At 39.3% G+C, this 25,200-nt stretch overlaps 1 protein-coding gene across 1 annotated transcript in view; it reads right to left on the reverse strand.

Moving 5' to 3' along the window:
* Positions 1–16,856, reverse strand: part of LOC122027671 (lysM domain-containing GPI-anchored protein 1-like) — a 28,597-nt gene extending 11,741 nt beyond the window's left edge. Inside the window, exon 1 of the mRNA XM_042586664.1 lies at positions 15,945–16,856. Within this exon, the coding sequence (XP_042442598.1) occupies positions 15,945–16,599 (655 nt within the window). The 5' untranslated portion in view covers positions 16,600–16,856. The remainder of the gene's footprint in view (positions 1–15,944) is intronic.
* Between the last annotated feature and the right edge of the window lie 8,344 nt (positions 16,857–25,200).

The raw sequence follows: 25,200 nt of genomic DNA on the forward strand, positions 1-25,200 counted from the left end.
TTGAAGTTGTTCCTTTTATACTGACTGCATAAAAGAATATAACCTCTGTTATTATGGATGTGCGTACTCTTAATCCCGATATAATAACAAGCACATATACATAGTATTTATTTCTTTGATTTATCAATGGGTGAAATTTATTCGTTAAATCAATAGGCCCGATAAATTGGGAAATAATATTATTTATATGGTATGTTGTTGATTATAGAAGGAGCTGTGTCCTAATTATCTAGGTTGATGATGTCCCCTTGAAGAGCTCATAAGGATTGTCATGTAAACCCTGCAGGTGGACTTAGTCCGTCATGACAATGAAGTTGAGTGGTACTACTCTTGGAGCTAGATGTTAATTGAGTTGTCAGTAACTCATTTAATTAATGGACATTCGATATCTTAAACGTAGGGAGATTAACGCACTCATGATAAGAAGGAGCCCATAATGTAATATGGGATTGGTGCGATAGTTCAATAATAACTCTTTAGTGGTATGAGTTATTATTGATGAACTTGAGTTGAATGTTCAGGTCGAACACAGGAAGCTCAAGCTCATCGGGAGGCCAAAACTAATTCCTCCTCTCGGTCCCTGCTGTAGCCTCTATAAAACCTCGCGTTCACCCGTTTTGATTTTCCTTCTTACCCAAATGAGGGGCCGGCCACATCCTTGCTTGGTGCCCAAGCAAGGGCCCGGCCAAGCCCTCTTAGTGCCCAAGATGTGGGTCGGCCAAGCCATGCTTGGTGCCCAAGCATGGGGTCGGCCATACAAGAAGAGAAGGAAGTTTTGTTGAAAACAAAATTTTATTAAAATCTTTCCTTTTATAGCTTTCTACAATGGATTAAAAGAGAGATTATAATTTTGTTAAAATCTTTCCTTTTTTGTAGTTATCTACAATGGTTAAAAGAGATATTTTAATTTTGTTAAAATCTTTCTTTTTTTTTGTAACCAACCATTATAGGAATAAATGGAAGTTTTTGTTTAAAACAAAATTTTGTTATAATCTTTCCTTTTATAGCTATTTACAATAGTTTAAAAAAGAAATTTTAATTTTGTTAAAATCTTTCCTTTTTTGTAACCATCTACTATAGCAAATAAAAGGAAATTTTATTAAAAACTTTCCTTATTAACCGCTAGCAAAGATTATAAAAGAGGAGGAGGGGATGCTCTCTAAACACAACCAAGGCTCCTCTTCTAATTTCTTGTGGCCGGCTCTTCCCTCTTTTCCCTTTCCTCTTCATAAGGGCCAGCGGCACTTGGAAAAGGACCTTCACCTTGTGGTCGGTTGCTTGGAGGAGGAGAAGAAGAAGAAGAAAAAGAAGGTCTCTTCATTTTGTATTCTTTGGTGGCCAAAAGCTTGGAAAAGAAGGAGAAGATCGGGTGTTTTGTTTTGGTAGATCGTCGCCCACACGACGTCCAAGAGGAGAAGAGGAATACAACAGAAGATCAAGAGGTCTTTAGGTTATAAAGAAAGGTACAACTAGTTCTTTATTCCACTGTGAACTAGTTTAGTTTTTCTTTGTATGGATCCTGAAATACCAACACAAGAGGCTAGCGACTTTGTGTTTCGATTTTGTGCTTCGATTTTGTGTTTCGATCTTGTGCTTCGATTGAGGTCTCTTTAATTAAACCTAGGGTTTACTATGAAGAGTTTAAATATTCAATTTCTTTGAAAGACTTTGTCTAGGAAGTGGTGGATGATCTCATAACCAAGAAGGCCGAGTGCCTCGCCAACGACCTGGAAGTCAATCCTTGAAATAGATATTTAATTAACTTCTATAATATGGTTTAACTTCTGAAGAACACATGAGTTGAACTTAGAGTAAAAATGTTAAGTTTTGTTTCCAATCTAAGTTTAACTTACGAAGAACACATGGTTTGAACTTCGAGTAAAAATGTTAAGTTTCGTTTCCAATCCAAGTTTAACTTACGAAGAACACATGGTTTGAACTTGGAGTAAAAATGTTAAGTTTCGTTTCCAATCCAAATTTAATTTACGAAGAACACATGAGTTGAACTTGGATTAATAATGTTAAGTTTCGTTTCCAATCCAAGTTTAATTTACGAAGAACACATGAGTTGAACTTGGATTAATAATGTTAAGTTTCGTTTGCAATCCATGTTTAATTTTTGAAGAACACATGGGTTGTTAGAAAAAGTTTTGTACTTGTACAAATTTTTGTACAGGGAAACAGAACGAAATTCCGAGTAGCACCCAACAGTCCTAAGAATCAAACAGTAGGTCATCCCAGATGACTTTATCAAAAGCTTTTCATGATCGACTTTAACCATTACAACTTCTCTTATTGTTTATCTTTCCGCAGATTTGATAAGATGGAGTGGGACAATGGTGTAGAGATTATCTGAATGTTAATGATTGTTATGAGGAGAACAATGGTAGTTCGGATGAGAATTCAGATGATGAAGTTTTCATAAATAAAAATTATGTTTTTATTCTTTGGATGATGTTGAAGGTTCCAAATAAGAATATAGGTAAAGGTTTAATGGAGAGTAATGAGCAAACAGATAATGCATGACATATTCTATTGCACAACCTTATGGCATCTAATGAGACATGCCATAGTATTCTCAAGATAAATGTGGATGGCTTTGTTTGCTTGTGTGAACCATGAAAGCACAACAAGGGTAAAAGTCAATAGAAATTCAAGTGTTGAAGAGAAGGTTGCTAAGTTTTTATATTTACTTAGTCATGATGTCAATCATCAAGAATTGAGTTTTTTTCCTTCGTTGAAGTACAAGGACTACTAATAATCGTTTTCATGAAATCTTGAAAGTCATTATTGAACTTCATGCTAAATTTATAAAGCAACCAAATGGATCTGAAATCCCTCTGCTTATAAAGAGTAGCAGTAGATTTTACCCTTACTTCAAGATATCACTCATTTTGATCATTTTGAATTTTAGAAGGTTTGTAAGTTACTTTGTAGTTAAATATGCTCATTGTCTTCTAATTGTAGGATTGTGTTGGTGAATTAGATGGAACTCATATGCATGTTAAGGTGTCTGATATAGACGCGCCTAGATATAAAAGAAGGATTGGCCAACTACCAATGTGTTGGTTGCATGTTCTTTCAACCTGCAATTCACATATATGTTGTCTAGGTAGGAAGGAATACATTTGATTCTCGAATAGTCAAAATGTTCTATCTAGACGTAATAAATTAATAATACCTCACGGTATTTAGTTTATAATTAATGTTCATTAGTGGACAATTTTTGGAAGTAAATATGATTAATCTATATCCTTCCTTTAGCTGGTAGGTAAATACCATTTAGTTGACTCCAAGTTTATGCTGAAGAGGGGTTTGATTACCCCTTATTGAGGAATTCATTATCACTTGAAGGAGTACTCGAGAAGTGGTCATACAAATGCAAAAGAGTTATTCAATCTTCGACATACATCTCTTCGCAATGCAATCAAAAGAGCTTTGGGGTTCAACAGAAGAGGTTTCCAATTATTGATAGAAACATAGAACTTCACTATGAAATTGGCATTTGTACAAATATTATCTTAGCATGTTGTATTCTTCATAATTTCTTAATGGGTGAATCTAGATGAGAGGTTGATTAGTGAAGTGGATCATGAATTGGATGTAAATTATGACAATGAAGTGAGTTGCAATAAGAGACAAGACGATGACTTGAGGCAAGGGAATATGATCAAGGCTAAGAGAGAACAAGGAGAAAATGATGCTTGTTATGGGATGTCTACCGGAGAAGAGACTTGCTCTTCTAAAGATGTTTTCTTTCTAATTTTGAATTGTGTTGACCTGAATAGTCACAATTTACAAGGTTGGGATAGGTATAGAAGCTAATTTGGATAGGTTCAAAGTATAGGATTATGGGCTATCTATAGTTATTAGTATATGAAAGTCATAAGTTTAAATTTTTTAATTGACAATAATTTTGTAATAATTCTGGATTATTTTTAAGTAATGTTTATTGTTGATAATTTTTTGTTTTAATATATGACAGGGCTGTAAGTATATTGGTTTAATGTGAACCGAATTGATCTTTTAGTTTAATTTTAAATTTACCTAGTTTGCAAATATCAAGTTGGTTAAATGTAAACTAAGGAAAACCTTAATGAACAAATATATAAAAATATTTTTTAAAAATAAAATAAAGACATTGGATATGGAAGAACACAATTATAAATAATTTAAACATTTTTTTAGTTCAATAAATAATGTTGGATTCTTGGTCTAGAAATGAAAAAAAAACGTATTTTGGATAATAAACTATTTAGTTTTCTTTCCTTTATTCTAAGAAAATAATGTCACAGATTGATCTCATTCACCTTCCTTACTTGAAGTAAATAAGCACACAAAATAAAGGATTCCTTTTCTTCAATCCAACAACAACAACCAAGCTTTATTCTACTAGGTGAGGTCTGCTATATAAACCATTTTACGTCATTAAACTCTATCTCCTTGTATATCATCATTTATACTTAAATAAATTTTATCTTATTTTATTGTTGTTAACCAAGTCTTTTTTGGTCTTTCTCATTTGATATGTCTGTTAGTCATAGTTTCACATCGCCTAACTGGAGCATTTATTGGTTGTCTAAGTACATACCCGTACCATCTTAAACGTGTGTCTCGGAGTTTTCCCTTAATAAATGCAACTCCGATTTTTTCTCTAATGCTATAATTTCTAATTTTGTCCATCCTCGTATGTCACACATCCACCTTAACATCTTCATCTTTGTAACTCTCATCTTATACTCATGTGTTCGAGTCATAGCCCAACATTCAGCTACATATAACATAACAAGTGTAACTGCGGTTTTATAAAATTTTCCTTGAAGTTTTAGAGGTATTTTACAGTTACATAAAATACTCGACGCTCTTCTCCATTTTAATCATCCTGCTTGTATTCTATATAAGACATCTCTCTCAATTCTTCTATCGTTTTGCAAAAAATGATCCTAAATATTTAAAACTCTCGATTCCGGATAACTCGTCATCTCCTATCTTAACAATTGTCTCATTACGTCTAATATTGCTAAACTTAAATTCCATATATTCTGTCTTTATTCTATAGTGTTTCCAACTAAAATTCTAATTTAGCATTTACTCCTTCATGTGTTTCATCTACCAAAACAATATAATTTGCAAACATGCACCACGGTACTATGTCTTGAATGTGCGCAGTGAGTTCGTCCATAATTAGTATAAAAAGATAGGGACTTAGAATTAATTCTTGATATAACTCTATCTTTATTAGAAATACTTCAGTTACTCCGCCTGAAGTTTTACTCTAGTTGTTACATACTCGTATATATTCTTAATTAGTTCAATATATGTTACGCTAACACCTGAATTCTCCATATAATTTTTCTTGAAACTCTATCATAAACTTTTTTTAAGTCGATGAATACCATATATAGAACTTGTTTTTTCTCCCGACATTTTTCTCTAAGAAGATGTATAGCTTCAATTGTTGACCTTCTAAGCATGAACCCAAATTGATTTTCGATCACCGTGGTCTCCTTCCTTAATCTCTTTTTAATTACTTTTTCCCAAAGTTTTATAGTATGCCTCATTAGTTTAATACTCCTATCGTTTGCACAATTTTGTACGTTTCCCTTGTTCTCACATAAGGGAACTAGAGTACTTATCTTCCATTGATCAAATTTTTTTTTCTTTTTCGATATCATGTTAAATAATTTTATAAGTCATTCAATACATTATTTTCCTAGACACTTCCATACCTCTATCGAAATATCATCAGGTCCAACGGCTTTCCATTATGCAACCCATTTAAAGTTTGTTCTACTTATAAAATTTAAATTCTATGATAAAAATTTAAATTTCTATGTTCATTTGACCTATTTAAATTACCTAAGTTAAGTTAGTCACCTAAACCTTCATTAAAAAAAGCTAATGAAAATACCTCTTTCACCACTCTTTTATTTCTCTATCATTTACTAGTATCATATTACATTCATCTTTAATACATTTTCTTTGGATAAGATCTCTTAAATTCTTTTTTCTCACTTTAGCTATTCTATAAATGTCTCTTCCCCCTTCTTTTGTATCTAATTTTTGATATAATGGTTCAAAAGTTTTATTCTTTGCTTCATTCACTACTTCCTTAGTTTCTTTCTTGGCTATTGTATATTATTTTTAAGTTTTCCTCGTTTTACAAATATATAATTTCTTATAAGCTATTCATTTTTCCTCCACTTTCTCTTATACTTTCTCACTATACCACTAAGATTTCTTACTTAGTGGTGCATGTCCCTTTAACTCACCGAGTGGACTCTTAGCTATTATTTTCAACTTTAATATCATCTTATCCTATGTCGTACTAGAGTCACCGTATATTTCACCTAATGCTTATACTCCTACCTTCTCCTAAATATATTTTGCCTCTCATCGTTTAACTTCCAATACTTAATTCTAAGAGTTGTATATATTTTTTTTTTATTGATACTATGTTTGAGGCGTATATCCAACACTATTAACCCATATTGGGTAGTTAAGTTTTATCTATGGATGATCTTGCAATCTTTACAAATCTTTCTATTCTTCTTTCTAATCATAAAAAAGTCAATTTGTTATTTATTATTCCAAACCCATAACCACCATGTACCCTTTCATATTCCTCATTTTTCACTCTAGCATGCCCATTTAGATCACCTTCTATTAAAATCATTTTATTTGGCAGAATGTTTTGTAATATTTCATCTAAGTCATCCCCAAATCTTGATTTAGTAGTTTCATTTATTCCTACTTGCGGTGCATATATGTTAATTATGTTAATAATAATTCTATTTTCTTTTCTAACTACTCCTACAACTTTATCCTTTAATGAACTATCTACAAAAATACTCATTCCATTTCTTGTTTTACTCTTTTTAGTGTACCATAACTTAAAACACGAGTTCTCTATCATCTTTGCCTTCTTGCCTACTCATGTTATCTGTTGTATAAAATATTAATTCTTCTCCTAATCATCGTATCTACTACATTCATTTTACTAGTGAGAGTTCTATGTTTCATGTTTCAAATCTTATATTATTAGTTTCCTTATTATATTTGTTTTTATCCAACATATAGTGTGAGAACTCTTACCTATTTAACACTACACTCAAGTTCTCATGAAGATGTAGTGGTCCTTGCCAATAGATTACAGTCGAACCCTACAATGTGAACTCTTATATATTTAGCACTACACCCGAGTTATGAAGATACAACGGTCCTTGCATAGCTCTTCCTCAATCTAACCTAGAAGTAAAATGAGTCTTAGTCTCAATGGTCTACTAAAGACTTAGGAGTTACGATGTGACCTTCCCGTAACCTTAGTAGTTTGATTAAGGGTCGTAAAACGAACTCCCCCTTAACCACAGTGGTTTGCCTAAAAGTCATGGAGTTAATCTATTACAATCTCTCCTAAATATTAATGGTTCGCCTAAAGATTATGAGATCGAGCTCTCTCCTCTTAGTCTCAATGATTCGCCAAAAGACTTTAGGGTCGACTTATAGTAGCTTCTTCTTGACCTCAATGGTTCGCTTAAAGTTCACGGGATTGACTTCTCCCCCTTAGCCCCCTTGCAATACAAATTTATTTTTGCAAAATATTACTTTAGTTTTCGCAAATTAAGTCTATTACATAATTACATCACAAATTACATAAGATCTACTTGGGTTCAAGCTTTAGGTAGGAGACTCTGCAAGGCTTTCTCACTACTTCCCCCCCTAAAGGATAACTTAACGCCTTGAACTAAGCCACCCATATGTTGAACTTAAGTTCAAAGAAGGTAGCAGCTCGGGTAGCTAACCTCTCAGTCACTTTGGGGGATTCTAAGAAGTCAGCCTCTCGCTTCCGCCACCTTTCCTCTTCCCTAGCTTTATGGGTTGTTAGCTTCACTAATTCTATTTTCACACGGTCCAACTCCGCCACAAGGGAAGTCTACTCCTCAAAAGTCAATCATAGCTCAACCCTTGATCCCTCTAGCTTAGACCTCATCCCCTCCAACTCAACCCTAGTCCTATATAGCTTGGTATTCTTCCCATTAAACTCAACTAAGTAAGGTGAGCCTCCTCAGCTTTGAAGGCCTTAGCCACCTTCTCCCAATGCTCGACCAAGGACTTCAGCTCCGCCTCTCATGCTCAGAATGCAGTTTGAGCCGCATGGATGCAAGGAATCTACTCCATTAGCTCTTTGTAATATGTTAAAGCCTATTATATAAGCTTACATCATTAGACCAGTATAACTAAGCAAGCATACAATATTAGACCAACATAACTAAGCAATCAGTGGGTAAGTGGCGAAATGGAGCCCAAGCTGACCAAAATATTACCCACCACATGAGCTAGCTACAAATTCCGCATAGCTTGTCACTCCTCAAGTGTAGGCAACCTTGACCGATGTGCGAGTGGCAACATCTAGATAGCTAAAGCCACTTGTTCCTCAATTAGCAAGGGAACAAGGACAAGACCCGAGTTCGACCAGGAAGGTCCACCAAACAAGGTTGAAGGTTGGGGACTATGTGGTTGAGTTGTTGGATGGTCTACTGGGTGGCCTTGGCAGGGGCAACCTTTGCAAGGGCGGCCTCTAGGCACTTGCGGAGCAACAGACGTCGTCGGCTCCTTCAAACCTTCTTAGCGTCCTCAAGAGAGGACTCGGCTTGAAGAACGGGAGGAGATGGCTGGGATAGCAGAGATGGACCTTCTTGGCTAGGCTCCTTTGAGGCCTCCCTTTGCCTTCAACTTTTTGGTTATAATGTCGACAACATCTTTTCTTCTACATAAAGACAGTTCAAATCAGATCTCAATCAATCATGAATGGATGAGAAACACAAGCTATTACCTCGAGCTCAGTCTCAGCAAGGCTCAACACAAAGTGATATAAAGGACCCTCCTCGATGAGGTAATTAACATTATAATGCCGACCTTGGAGGGCCCTAGAGAACAAGTTGTAGGCTTTCCTCCCCTTAAACTTGCCCAAGTCAGGCATAGGGGGGAGCTCTCCTAGAGAATTAAAAAGAGAAAAGGAAAAAAAGTGTCAAATAAAGAAAAATTTATTTTTCAAAGCCTTATAGGAGATCAGGAAAGCCCCCCGAAACTAGGAGTTAGGTTGACCCCAACATTATTCTTTTTCATGAGAGAAAAAAAGAATGAAAGAGAAGGGAGTCAAAGGAAGGCCTACATGGAGGAAGACAATCGTTATCCCAGTAAGAAGACGAAAGGAATTAGGAATGAGTTGACTCAAGTAGATGTCGAAATAAACGGGAACCTCCTGGGAAAATAGAGAAATGGGGAAACAAAGGTCCCTCTATAATGAGAAAATAAAGAAGGGGATAAACCTTGAAGATGAAAGGTGAGGTCGATAACATGATCTCATGATAATAAACTCGAATCCTTTTGGGAGATCATTAATGCATCAATTTTAGTGCATCAAAACTTTAGGGTTTCAAACTAGGGCACTTTGTCGACTCACACATATAAATATCTAAGGATGGATTCAAAACCAACGATATATATATTTTATCTCCCTCAATCTCTCTCTCTCTCTCCTCTTTTTTCTTCTTACCTCCATTACACCCTAGTTATTTAAGCATCAAAGGGATTTTCTAGACGATTTTGACACCCTCTAACAACTGCTCTAGTGTGTGTAGGCTAGGTCACACCGTCCAAATCAGACTACAAGGTGCACATCTCTACATCATTACCGTTACCTCAACATCCAACTCGGTAGCATATTTCAGTAGAATAAATTTGAATCTTGGAAAACTATAGAATTGATTTCAAGGTCTCATCTAGTGCACAATACCCCTTTAACTATTAATTAGGTGGATGAGTTTTGTTTGTAATAATTTATTCTTATTTTTCTTAAATATTAATGAAAATATTTTTTTATTTATATATAATTTTAATTAAAAGTAAATAAATATTGAAATTGTATCAACATGACGTGAAATAATATTGGAATAGTATCGTTCACATTAGCATGGCTCAGATTTTAAACCTCACTGAGTTGTATGTTCATTTCTCTTCATATACTAAGTGAATATGAAAGGAAATAGAATAATTTTTAAATGTAGTCCATGATTCTGATGTGAAAAACAAGTAGGGATTACTATATTAGATTGCATTTCGCTTTCATAAAAGATTGAATCAGCCAATGTTAAGAATGTTAAGGATAAACCTACACAATCAGCGCAATATGCGGATAATCCCAAACAATCAGTTCAAAATCAGGGATGATTTGATTTGATATTATTTAGCTACATATCAGAGATTTTAATTCAGTGTGATACCATTTATATTTTGTAGATATATTTTACATTCATTTCCTTTCTCTATAAAACATTGACATGTACATAAATCAATGTCGTGAAATGCAAACATCAATTCTGGTTCATCCTCTCTTTTTATCTATTGTTTTTCTAACTTGGTATCAGAGCTGGCCAGTCAAATGGTTGGTTAAAGAACCGCGGCCACTCTGCCCAACTTCTCACAACTGATTCCGATCAAGTTAGATTAAAGGAATTTCATTCTCTAGCGATCACATATCACCCCTATACTCAAAGGGCATGATCTATTTCATTTCCAGTGAAGATTCTGCATCAACTAACGAAAAGCAGGATCAACTCCTCTCGTGATTGATGTCAACCCTCACCGAGCCAATTTTAGCACAAGTTGTTGGAGATGCTGGCACAACCTCCCGCAGCCTACGGACTACACTCGAAAGAAGGTTTGCCTCACAATCTAAAGCAAGACTTAACAGCTGCAGTTGCAATTACAAACAATTAAAAAGGAAGACTCTACGATGACAGGTTACCTTCAAGAAAAAATCATTGTCGATGGACTTGTCGTTGCCGGACAGAAAATTCCCAATTCAGACCTCCTCCTCTACATTTTCGGTGGCTTAGGGCCTGAATACGAAGCCCTTATTGTCTCCATTACGACAAGACCTAAAGTTGTCTCCACTGATGATCTCTCCGACATGCTCCTTATGCACGAGCAGCGACTTAAGCAACTTCACCAAGGCACCTTCCTAGTGGCAGCCAATCTTGCCATCGGAAGTCATCCATCGGTGCATCTTGCCGTCGGGCAAACCCACTGACGCAGCACACCCACCTCACACTTCTCCCCCTCTAGACTTCTCCCACACCAGACGTCTCCTTTAGGCAGAAGTTCTCCCACTTATCTAACCCAGAATATGGGGCATACTGGAATGAATTCCTCAGACCCAAATCATTTTCAAGGCAGTGCAACCCACAATCGATGTGGTTACCGAAGCAGTTGCAACAGAGGTAAACGTCATCGTAAATGTCAACTATGCGATATGTTTAGCCATGTAGCTTCAAATTACAAATCCAACCGTCAGTGGCAAATATGTTATGGTGTGGGACATTCGGCGACCACTTGTCACAAGCATTTTGACCAAAACTATAATCTATCAGCATCACCGATGGCACTAATAGTTGAACATAAACGATCTCTAATCCTGCCTAGCATCCAGATTCTGGTGCTATATATCATCTTATTGCTGATCTTGCAAACCTGCAAGTCCACTCACCTTATCAAGGTATAGAAAATATTATCGTTGGAAATGGCAAGACTATTCCGATATCTAACATTGGGAATTCTACAATCCTCAATAATGCCAGAGTATTGTAATTACGTAATATTCTACATGTTCCTGCTATTATCAAAAATTTACTTAGTGTTGCTAGTTTTACAGCTGATAATAAAGTTTATTTTGAATTTCACCTAACATTATGTGTTGTTAAGGATCGGGTTACGAAGATAGAACTACTCTGAGGTATAGTTAAAGGAGGTCTATATTACATAAAGCAGCCCGTAAGCCCTATTATCAACCGGACTGCTCTTGTTGTGGAACGTGTGCAAGCTGATACCTGGCATCATAGACTTGGGCACTCATCTTCAGTAAGAGCATTTTATGTCATTTCTCATTTTCAACTACTTGTTCTAGGAAATAAAACTATCAATTTGTGTAAAGCTTGTCAATTTGGAAAGGCATATAAATTTCCCTTCTCGTTATCTCAATCTAGAATTGATGCTCCTCTCGATTTAATATATTCTGATGTCTGGGACCATCTCCGATTTTTTCTTCTAATGGTTTTCTGTACTTTGTATTATTTGTGGATGATTATAGCTGGTACACTTGGATTTATCCTCTCACACGTAAATTTGGCGTGCTTCACATGTTTGTTTATTTTAAAGACTCAGTTGAACTACAATTTAACAGAAAGATTAAAGCCTTACAAACAGATGGGGAGGTGAATATTGCATAATTCATACAATTGCTGAGTCTTATGGCATTCAGCATCATCTATCTTGCCCTCATACTAGTAAACAGAATGATGTCATTGAACGAAAAATTCATCATATCACTGAAACTAGACTAGCTCTACTAGTGCATGCCTCTATGCCTCTGATTTATTAGGATGGTGCTTTGTGTATCTTGTTAACCAAATGCCTTCGCATACACTAGCTCAACATTCTCCATTTGAGGTACTCTTCCATCGATCTCTTGACTATCGGTTACTCAAAGTTTTTGGTTGTGCCTATTTTCCATTAAACAAGCAGTACAATCATCACAGACTATATTTTCGGATAGTTAAGTGTGTCTTTCTCAGCTATAGTACTTCTCACAAAGGCAATCGGTGTCTTCATCCTAGTACAGGACGTATCTATTGTTGGTCCGCGTTACGCTAGCTAAAGAGGAAGTGAATAACCCTGCAAATAAGTTAAAATTTTCTCTTGCTTTTCAAACTTAGCAAGGATAGACAATTAATTAAAACAAGTAATCAACATAAAAAAAACAACTTAAAAACAAGTAAGAAGGTTAGAGTTTACTTGGTTACAACCTAGTTAGTTGTTAATCCAAAGCAATGAAAGTACTAAAAGAATCTCGTTCGTTCTAGGTAGAGAAGTCTCTTACACTCTTTGAAAATATCAGAAAATGACTAGGAATTGATTACAGAAGTTGTTGAATAATTCCTAACTCCAAAGAACTTTTTATGGCCTCCTGGAAAAAGTTACCATTACTTAGAAGCGCCTCCAAGGGATCCAGGGCGCCTCCAAGAAGATAAACTTTTATCCTATTTTCAACGGTAGCCTAACAGTTACTAAGTGGTTGGAGGCACCTTCAATGTCATTAGAGGCGCCTCTATGCCTCTACTTGAGGTGCCTTCGATCTTGCTTAAGGCACCTTCGTGCCTTTTCATCAGAGGCGCCTTAGACACCTTAGAGGCACCTCCACGCCTTTGTTGGTCGGCTTCAACAGAGGCACACGAGGCGCCCTCAATCACAAGGGAGACGCCTCGGGTCTTCAAGATCAACCTCCAAGTTGATCTTCTTCGATCCTGCTCGCTTGGGTGATGCTCCAGTCATCCAGAGTTGAGCTCACCTGAACTCAACTCCGATCTTCTTCAAGCAAGCTTCCTCCCTGGCTTCTCATCCCTCGAACGTCGCGTACATCCTCGTCCATCGGTGTACTCTTCCGTAACACCTCATCCCTCGGATGTACCAAGCCCATCGACTCGTTTCCCGTGTCATCCTTCTCGCTAGCCTCATCTTCCGCTCGACTTCATGTATTCCTAAGCTCCTGCACACTTAGACACAAGGCATTAAACACAATAGGACCTAACTTGATTTGGTTGACCACACCAAAATCAACCCGGGGTACTAACATCTATATCTCAAGGCATGTTGTGTTTAATGAGCATTCTTTTCCCTTTGCAACAAATCGATGAACTCCAATTCAATCCACTCGACCTTTACATCATCTATGTCATTTGCAATTCCTGCTCCTGACAAGCATATATCGAGCCCTGCACTTGATAGCTCAGGCATGTCAAATGCGTCACCCCAACATATGAATACTGAATCCTGACTGGTTCGTCGGTTCTTTCACCACCTGTCTCTATTCCAGCTGATAATGGACCTCTTAGAGCCCTTGCATGCTCTTCACATCCAATGATCACCAGAGCTAAAGCTAGTGCCCACACAGCAATCTGCAATGGGTCTCAAGAACCCACTTGCTACACACTTGCCAGCAAAGATCCTAGTTGGTGAGCAGCCATGGATGTTGAATTCAATGCACTTATCCACAATTGCACCTAGTTTCTTGTACCATGCCCTGCTACGAACAATGTTGTTGGCTGTAAATGAGTGTTTAAACTGAAACGCGAGCCTGATGGTTCTATTGAGAGACACAAAATTTGACTGGTTGCTAAAGATTTTCATCAACAGCCCGGTATTGACTATGTTGAGACATTTAGTCCTGTGGTCAAACCCACTACTATTCAAACTGTTCTCACACTTGTTGTATCCAAGAATTGGCCAATTCACCAACTTAATGCTAGTAATGTCTTTTTACATGGCACTCTTCATGAGGATGTCTATATGGCTCAACCACCTGGGTTTGTTCACCCAGACTTCTCATCTCATGTCTGCAAGCTGCACAAGGTCAATGGCCTCAAACAGGCACCTCGGGAATGGCATGTCACGCTACACACTTTATTACTCTCATTGGGGTTCATTGAATCCAAATCAGATATGTCACTTTTCTTATTCCACTTAGCACAGGTTATAGCGTATTTTTTAGTCTATATGGATAACATTCTCTTTACTAGAAACTCTCCAAATACATCTCTACCATCATCGCCACACTTAGTACTAATTGTCCGCTCAAAGATCAAGGGCAAATACATCATTTTCTGGGAGTGGAAGCCATTCGTACACCTGGGTTATTTCACTACCAATCTAAGTATATTGACGATATTTTGACTCGGGCCAACATGCATCAATCCAAACCCCAACATACCCCAACTGCTTCTGGATCGTCTCTCTCACGCCATGATGGTGATCCACTTTCTGACACATTCACTTACTGAAGCATTGTCGGGTCTTACAGTATTTGACTCTTACGGGCCCTGAGCTAGCCTTTGCAGTCAATCGCATCTGCCAATTCATGCAATCACCTACTACTACCTCTCATTGGGCATCCATTAAGAGTATCCTTTGTTATCTTCGCCACGTTCCACATCATGGACTTGTCATCCGTCCTTCACCATCTCTCACATTATCGTCCTACTCCGATACTGACTAGGTCGATTGCCCTGATGATCGTCATTCCACCACGGGCTATTGTATCTTTCTTGGAGATAATCTTATCTCGTGGAACTCGAATAAGCAGCAGATTGTTGCTCATTCAAGTACTGAGACTGAATATCGGGCTCTAGCTCATACAACTGTCGAAATTTGTTGGCTTCAGTCACTTTGGGAGAACTGCGTATTCCTATGGAACAACCCCCTGTCTTATGGTGTGACAACACTGGTGCAATTTTCCTCTCTGCAAATCTTGTTTTTTATGCTCGTGCAAAACACATTGAGATTGACTTTCATTTTATTCGAGAATGGATTGGTCAGAAAGCTCTTGTTATTCAATATCTCTCCACTCAGGATCAAGTTGCTGATATTCTCACCAAAGGTTTGTCCTCACATCGTTTTGCTCTACTTCGGGACAAGGGGAGTGTTAAGAATGTTAAGGATAATCCCACAAAATCAGCACAATATGCAGATAATCCCACGCAATCAGCTCAAAATCAGGGATGATTTGATTTGATATTATTTAGCTACAAATCAAATCAAGGATTTTAATTTAGTGTGATATCATTTATATTTCGTAGATACCTTTTACATTCATTTCCTTTCTCTATAAAACATTGACAATGTCCAGAAATCAATGTTGTGAAATACAAACATCAATTCTGGTTCATCCTCCCTTTTTCTCTACTGTTTTTGCGACCACCAACAATTCACACTACACAATATTAACAAAGGAAGCAAGGAAATAGAAAAACTAGCAAGCAAACTAGGAAGAATGTGCAATTATGCATCAGCCATCTCGATGACAATAATAACAAGAAGAGTTGTATGAGAACCTGGAAGTGGGATGGAAATAATGTCCCCTGGTTGAATGGAAGGGCTTCCTAAGGAATTGGCATTCATAATGTCCGTTACTGTGGTGGCGTAGTGGGAGGCAATGCCAGGCACGGAGTCCCCCTGTTGGACAACGTAGGAGAGGTAGACAGCGGGGAGGAAGTTGTCGGTGGAGTTGAAGCAAGTGCAGGGGAGAGGAACCGCGAGGGGGGTGCCAGCATCGAGCGCGGCTGGGTCGGATATAGTGTTCTCCTCCTGGATCTGGTCGGCAGAGACGAGGCCGGCATAGACGGAGGCGGCAATGGATGCGAGTGTATCGGAAGGGCGGACAGTGTAGCGGGTCGAGATGGATCGGCGGATTCCTCCGGAGCAAGAGCAGATGGCGGGGACGCGGACGAAGAGACCGGAGGGGAGGATGCGGTTCTCGACGTCGGGGAGGGAGACGTCGATGGCATTTACTGCTAGGAGGGCGAGGGGATCCGCCTGGAAAAGGGCGGCTACCTCGGAGACCTTGAGGTCGGCGTAGAGGGTGTAGCCGAGGAGGGCGTAGCACGAGCTGCCGCCTGTGCACGGTTCGATGGTAGACTTGGCGGTGGCCGTGGCCGCGGCCGCCAAGAGAAACGAGATAAAGAAGAGGAGCAGAAGCTTCTTGTCCATTTCTTCGAGTGTTTCTTTGCTTGTCGTTAAGAAGGGGGGAACAAGTGGTCCCTCCCAAGCCGAGATGGGAAGAGAAAGGAAGAGAAACCAAAAACAGGGGAGGAATTGCAAGGGAAAGAGGATGGACGGATGGAAAAGTGGAGGAATGCAATGGGAGTGGAGGAATGCAGGGGGCGGACGGAAGAAGGGAAGGAGAACGATGAGAGGGGAGGAGAGGAGACGAGAGTTGAGTGGGAGGTGAAGTGATAGAGTGAGAGTAGTGTGAAAGAGTGAGAATAAATTAATGTTTTGACAAAGCAAAATTCATTTTGTCCCTCCAAGCCTGTTATCTTTTAAGCCTTTTACAAAAGACCACTAAAATGTATTAAATTTTAATGATTGATTCCAAACTTTTATATATTTTTCGTTTTTAATACTTGGTTTGGTTTTTTAATTTAATAAATTTATTTTAATTTCTTTATTCAATTTCAATTTTGTTCACTAAAAATCAGTTTAAATATAATAAAGCTAGATATAAATTTAAATCATTTTAATTGATGCAAAATTGATAAGGTTTGGTATTATTCCATCGTTGGTTGCAAGTGAAAAGTGATAAATCAAATATTGAGCGGTCCACTAGGTAGGATGATTATTACTGCAGTCTTAAATTTTTATCTAGTCTATCATTTGACTTCCAATTTAACTATCTTTGGAGAAAGAGAGAAAGAGAGTTGTATAGCCTATTTCGAAGATGTTTTTAGAGTGAGTGCATGATAGAAATTTACATATTTTTAATTAAGGATATTGTCAAAATGAGTGCACCATTAAATCTTATAAAAACCCTCAACGCCCTATTTCCTCGTGTCATCTAATTCGGACGAGCCATGTTCCCGAACGGTACATGTTCCTGAGTGGATATCATAGTTTATATCATAAACCGATGAACTAACTTTTGATCTGATTGATCTAAAACAACAATAAGCAACAGGGTACCCAATATGACAACTAGCAGAGGCGGGATTAGACCTGACCCGGGCCGGGTCTGGTCCGGACCTGGCTGGGGCCCATAACTTGGTCAACGGATCGGTTTCTTGTTGATCCAATTCGTCAGATCGAATCGGAACCAGCCCGGTAAGTCCGTTGGTGCAAAATCGGCAGATCGCCGGTTCAGCCTGCCGGTTCAACCTTTATTTATTTATTTTTTTGAACGGCTTGAACCGCCGGTTAACTGGTGGTTCATAGTCGTTGGAACCGTCGGTTAACCGGCGATTCATAGGCGTTGGGAGAGGGTGAGGGATTTTTTGGATATTTTTTTTCAACGGTTAGAATCATTTGATCGTTTTTTTATCAATGACTATGATTTAGTGTCTATTACTATCAAAACTCTATAAATAGAGAGCTCATTTCATCACTGTCACACACATCTTCTCTACTCTTAATCTCAATTTCATATTCTCTACATGCTTTCGTTTCCAATTTTCAATTACAATGGAAGGAGATTGTGGAGGTGCGTCATCTCGAGCTCGAAAGGGAAAGGAAATAATGAATCCGCAGAAGGAGCACCCCAACATTTAATTCACCGATGATGAGATCGAACATCTTCCGAATCCGACACCTGAAACACAACGAAGTACCGATGCAATTACTTCTACGGTTCAGGAACTTCCTCCTCTAAAATCTTCTATTTTCACTAAACATTTTGAGAAGGTCACTCTTCCGTCGGGAGAAATGCGTGCAAAATATAAGCACTGTAATGTTTCCTACAAATTCCAAGCCGCCGTCATGACTATAGGTCGTTGAAACGACATGTAGAAATGAAGCACCCGACGGAATTTGGACTCGACTGTTCTCAAACATAATTATCAAGATTTTCTTCAACTAGCGGTAGTACCGATTCTAGTTTATTTTTATATTCAGATAATAAATTAAGAAAATCATTAGCTAAATTTAATTGTAAGGTCCCATGGGCGGTAATTAAGGAATTCTTCTACAAAATATTTTATGAACTTGTACGCATGATTTAAGGGGATAGAACAATTAAGATTAAGTGAAGCCTAAGTTAACCCCTAATTAAATTAGGAGTTGGTAGATTTAATTACCCTAAGTAACTTAATAACTAACCTAACTATAAATCCTAAATTTTCCACCGCCCCTCACTGTAGCCCTAAAACAAATTGTCGATCTCCTCTCCATTGCTTGCTGGAACCCGACGAAGCACCTCTTCACACGGGTGATTTCCTTTGAGGGCGTCACGGTCAGGCACGTTGGTCTTCAGCCATCTCATCGACGGAATGGCACGGCTAGGCGAGGGCTTTCGGAGGCACAAGGAAACGAGGCAAGTTCATTTCTCTATTTTGGTATGAGATCTGTGGAGGTAAGGATAGGAACCTAGGAGAGAATTATATGGTTGCCTATGATGATCGATTAACTAGATGTTTTGTGATTCGATTTTCTTGAGATGTTTTGGTTCCATCAGGGGATTTCTTTTCGATTTTTACCATGGATTAGGGCTTCGTGTGGTATTTAGGATCTGGCTTGGGTTTTCTCGATGGTTTGAATTCTGGAACAAACTTTTGGTAGTTTTAACTAGGTTCGAAGAAGATTAGAATCTACCCTTCCGATTGTCTTCGAAAGTTTGGTCGGATTTTGGTGTTTCAAGCTTTGATCGAAGATGCTTTTGTGTTTCTTTACTGCTGGATCGTTTTGGGTGGTGAATTCACTCTGACACTATTCTGCTCCACCGTGTTGATGTGGATTTGTGTGATTTCAACATGAGGTTGTTCAACTTCTTCGAATAGCTGTGGGTTTTGTGTGAATTCCATATGATGTTATGTTCTTTGAAGCATTTGTTGATTTGTGATCTTCGTGATGTTCCTACTCGGATGGTGCCTTCTAATGGATTTTTGCAAGGATTTGGAGCGTTTATGATTGAATTTGTTGTTGTTCTATTCTTCCCGAGCTAGCTACGATTTAGAGGACAAGTCCTTTAATTCCTACTTTGCTTTTCATCAGACTTCAAGAGTTCTTGCCTTAAAGGGTTGTTGTGACTCCTATTTTTCTTCCATTGAGTACAATGTGTAAGTGTGCACAATCTAGTTGGAAAGATAATACAAATTTGATTCTGTGATGTTTTTATTTTGGGTAACAAATCTAGAGTGTGCATGCTGAAAACTTATGGGTTTGGCGTAAGAGAGTGGATTTAGGGAATTCCTGGTATGAGTTCACGGAGGGGTTATTTAATCATGCTAGCTTTGTATTTTTTAGATGAGATTTATGGTAGATTGTGCTTTGTTGTTTTCATGATAATGCCTTACTTGGTTCTTTGAGTTAGCTGTGGATTTTTTGGATCGATTGGAAGATGGTGAATTGGTTATTGTTGCATTCTGGATTCTTGTGATAGCTTTGGTTTTGATTTATTAGACTGATTTGGAAAGTGATGAATCGATGTTGATTGGATGTGTGTTTCCTTAAAATTAGCCGAAACTTTGGGTCAGATTCGAAAGAACATGAATTGGTGTTGGTTAAGATGTTGTTCTTATTTCTTTCCGTTTCACTGGAATTCTGGATTAATGGGTAGGTTGTGTTTTAGATTCTATGATGCTCTCGGACTCCTCAGTTGTCGGTAATTTGTTTCAGATTTAGTAGTTGTTCGAGTTTGAGGTTTTGTCTTGCTACTTTACGGTGTCTTCGGACCTTAAACAGAAGTGGTTAATTTTGCTTTGGATTTTAACGATGTGAATGGCTTTTCGAGATGATTTTGAACACCAAATGGATTGGATTGGAATGTCGAACATCTCTAAGGTGTGATTGTTCTCTTGAAAAATTTTAGATAGTTTATGCTCTGTTTGAATTTAGGCAGATTCTTTAATGGAAGTCGCTTATGCAATAAGTATATATATATTAATGTGAAGAATGCAATGAATGAATTATGATAAGGATAATGAGGATAGGACATGTTTTCTTATGAAGTTAATTGGATGGGTATGAGCATATATGGTAATAGTACGGGATGGGTGTTGGAGGATCTTGCGGCCGGCTAGAAGGGGGGTTGGATAGACGGCGCCCCCAAATACTCGCTTCCTACGTATTCGTTAGTGCGCAAGCGGAAATACAAATACTAATAACGAATACAAAAGCTAATGACAAAGAAAAGAACAAGCAAACCAATGCACGTCGATGTAACGTGGTTCGGAGATGATGCTCCTACTCCACGGCTGTCAGTAAGGTGGACGATCCCGATCCTTTGGTGGATTAGCCCCCGGCAAACTCTGGCTACTCAAGCAACTCCTTGTGGGTGGAGAAACCTCACCACAACACCAACCAAGAACACTTGGACACAAGAGACCTTGAGCACTTTGGTGACTACTAATTAGGCTTTAACCAAGTCTAATTTTGTCACATTGGTCGGCCATACCAAGCTCCTTCTTATAGAGCTTGGGGAAATCAGCCTTGCTGATTTGCCTGTTACCAGTCGACTGGTCCTTGCACCAGTCGACTAGTGCCAGCCCAACGGCACTCCAACGGCTTTCTACCAGTCGACTGGTCCCAGGACCAGTCGACTGATCCCAGCCATTTCGGGCACAGAACCTCTCTGTGCTCACCCCCAGTCGACTGGTACAACCCTAAACTTAGGGTTTCCCATCCCGAGTACATTTCTCTCGCACTTGGACCCTCACGACTCACTTGACTCTCCTTTGCAGCCTTGACCTCTTGCCTTCAAGCCTACTTCCTTTGGCTCTCGTCCCTCGGATGCATCCAAGCCCGCGGCTCGTTTCAATGTCATCCTTCGCGTATGCCTCGAAGTCGCTTCCCTCGGCCCTTGTCCTTGCTGCCTTGTCCACGGTCCCTCGGATGCTCCATCCTTCACCGGACCCGAAGCCATCAACCTGAGTCACATGTGTCACCTGCAGTCCTGCACAACTCAAGTACACATATCAAATAACAAGGGTAAACCTAACTTAAACCCTTTGCCCAAACACCAAAACACATGGTCCCACGAACCATTGGGATTGCTCCAACAATCTCCCCCTTTTTGGTGTTTGGCAATACGTTTAAGTTAGGGAAAACATATAGCAAATAAACATGCTAAAAACAATGGACTTACGATGCCAAGGCTACACACTTGGACTTACTTCGCCGAATGGACTTACATCACCAAGGCTACACACTTGGCAACCGCCGAAACAATGCACCAAGTATTGGAACCTATCACAAGGCTCCCCCTACACCTAAGCTCCCCATTGAGCTAGGATTTTATCACAGGGCTTTTTAAGAACCTATCCCAAGGCTCCCCCTACGCAAAGGCACTAAAGGTTTTCCCAATTTAAACCTTACTTCTCCCCCTTTGCCTAACATCCAAAAAGTTCTCCAACAATATCCTAATTGTTGAAAATTTCTCATCCAAACTGACCCTACACTCATGTATTAATCCCCCTTGGATCTCATACATCTAAGTGAGTTGACATGGTCACAAACTAATGCTGAAAACAGTTTCAGACTGGTATCAGTCGACTGCCCCCTTCGACAGAACCTTACAGAAGCATTCTGTGGTCGAAATCTACTGTTACCAGTCGACTGGTATCGACACCAGTCGACTGCCCTCGTCAAAATGAGCTTACAGAACCATTCTGTGCTAAAAAACATTGTTACCAGTCGACTGGTATCTGTACCAGTCGACTGGTACCCTATTTCTGAAAAAATCAGTCTTTTCAGGTCACCTTCAGAAATGCACCAGAAATTCCCTAGACCTCCAAAAATTTCCAAATTTTGTGGAGAGGTCTATTGTACCATTGTCTACTTGGGAAAAATACATTACAAAATGTATCTATCACCAATCCCAAGATTGACACAAAATCCAAAACTAGCTAAATGGTTCAATTGAACCTTGACCTAAAGTCCTAGTTTTGGCTTCCTTTTGATGTATTTGTCCATACCAACCCACAATGCATCCCTAGAATTGGTTTATATGGAATCTATACATCCAAAACCAATTATCATACAATATGACCCTTAATGTCATATTTACTTGCATGAAACATAATCCATGTGTGCCAAATCCCTAGGTTTGAGACTCAAGTCCGTCTCTAAACCATTTGGCACACTCCATAGCTCCTCTAGACCCCCAAGTAGAACCCACCTGAGATCCATTGGCCATGGGTCCCAAATTGACACTTGGAGCTCTCCCTAGAGCTCTTTACCTTAGTCACCTCCCTAGGTGACTCATCTATTGTGACCAAACCACAATGATGTCCCTTAGAAGATCTCCTTATCTTCTTGACCTTGGACACATCATCCTTGCCATAATCATATGCAACCCTAACATATTTCTTTTTATTGGCCTTGGATGACTCTCCCTTGCCCTTATCATGTGCCACCCTAGCACATGGTCTCCTTTTGACCTTGGAGGGACTAGATCGGTATCCCAAGCTCGATCTATCATTGTTGGGTTTTTGGCTTCCCAACACCATACTTAATCCCTTAGATCCAATAGTGAATCTCTTAAGAAATTTCTCCAAACCATCAAGCTTTGTCTTCAAAACTTGATTTTCCCTTTCTAGGTTCCTAAACCTAGAGTCAACATGTCCACCTTGGACATTCCTAGACCTACCATTTCTAGGCATATGTCTCCCCTTCTTGGGATTAATGCCTTGGGTCTCCTTAAGTCTATCATTTCTAAATTTATCATGCATATATTTCCTAGGGTTATGATCCACATTTACCTTACTCCTATCATGATATCTAAATCCAAAATTTTGTATTGCTACATAATGATAATCATTATTTTTCCTAGCATGCATGGGAACATAAGAATTTGAATTTGAATTATACTTCAAATTAGGGTATACCTCCCTTACCCTTGAAGCTCCCCCTTGACTTGAGCTCCTCTTCTTCTTCTCCCACTTCTTTAGATGCTCCAACTTCTTGAACTCTCCCTTCCTCGAGCATCTTGTGTGGTAGTATCCAAGTTCTCCACACGTGAAGCATCTAATGTGCTTCTTCTCCTTCTTCTTCCTACAACTCAAATTAGATTCTAAAGAGATTGAATTGAGTTTAGGAGATACCTTCTTCTTACCCATTGGACACCTACTCTTGTAGTGTCCCTTTTTATTGCACCCGAAGCATACTATGCGATCTTTTGACATTGCTTCGGTGGAAGTGCTCACTAGGTTGGCCACTTCCAAGACCTCTTCTTCCTCTTCACTTACCTTGGAATTTTCTTCAATTCTTGAGGATGTAGATGATGCCTCATCTTCCTTCTCCTCCTCGGATGTCGAGCATGACTCAACTTCCGGTTGCTCCTTCTCCTCTTCTTGAGCTACTAAGCCCATCTCCTTGGGCTCCACATCCGATTGGTCATTCTTCTCCTCTTGGACCACTTCATCACTTTCTTCGGATTTTTCTTCTTCTTCTTGTGTAGGAAAACTTTCCTCCCATGGAAATTTCTTCACTTTGCTCCACAATTCATGTGCGTTCTCATATTTACCTACACCACTTATCACATTAGGAGGCAATAAATCAATTAAAATTGCTATTACCTTTGAGTTTGCCTCCGATCGTGAGGTTTGCTCCTCCGTCCAATGTCGTGTTCGGAGCTTCTTCCCTTTCTTGTCTTTAGGGACTTCAAATGGATCTTCTACCACCATCATTGTGTCCCAATCCGTCTCGAAGAAGTTCTTCATCTTTACCATCCAAAAGGTGATGTCCCATAAGCTTCCTCCTTCGAACTTTGGCGGATCTATCAAGCCGGTCATCTTCTTAGCTTCCTCGGCGGTTAGTCCGACGGAGAGCGGCCTCGCTCTGATACCACTTGTTGGAGGATCTTGCGGCTTGCTAGAAGGGGGGTTGGATAGACGGCGCCCCCAAATACTCGCTTCCTACGTATTCGTTAGTGCGCAAGAGGAAATACAAATACTAATAACGAATACAAAAGCTAATGACAAAGAAAAGAACAAGCAAACCAATGCACGTCGATGTAACGTGGTTCGGAGATGATGCTCCTACTCCACGGCTGTCAGTAAGGTGGACGATCCCGATCCTTCGGTGGATTAGCCCCCGGTAAACTCTGGATACTCAAGCAACTCCTTGTGGGTGGAGAAACCTCACCACAACTCCAACCAAGAACACTTGGACACAAGAGACCTTGAGCACTTTGGTGACTACTAATTAGGCTTTAACCAAGTCTAATTTCGTCACCTTGGCTGACCATACCAAGCTCCTTCTTATAGAGCTTGGGGAAATCAGCCTTGCTGATTTGCCCGTTACCAGTCGACTGGTCCTTGCACCAGTCGACTGGTGCCAGCCCAACGGCTTTCTACCAGTCGACTGGTCCCAGGACCAGTCGACTGATCCCAGCCATTTCGGGCACAGAACCTCTCTGTGCTCACCCCCAGTCGACTGGTTCCAGTACCAGTCGACTGGTACAACCCTAAACTTAGGGTTTCCCATCCCGAGTACATTTCTCTCGCACTCGGACCCTCACGACTCACTTGACTCTCCTTTACAGCCTTGACCTCTTGCCTTCAAGCCTACTTCCTTTGGCTCTCGTCCCTCGGATGCATCCAAGCCCGCGGCTCGTTTCAATGTCATCCTTCGCGTATGCCTCGAAATCGCTTCCCTCGGCCC

Source organism: Zingiber officinale, chromosome 10A (genome assembly GCF_018446385.1).
Source record: "Zingiber officinale cultivar Zhangliang chromosome 10A, Zo_v1.1, whole genome shotgun sequence".
Taxonomy (NCBI): domain Eukaryota; kingdom Viridiplantae; phylum Streptophyta; class Magnoliopsida; order Zingiberales; family Zingiberaceae; genus Zingiber; species Zingiber officinale.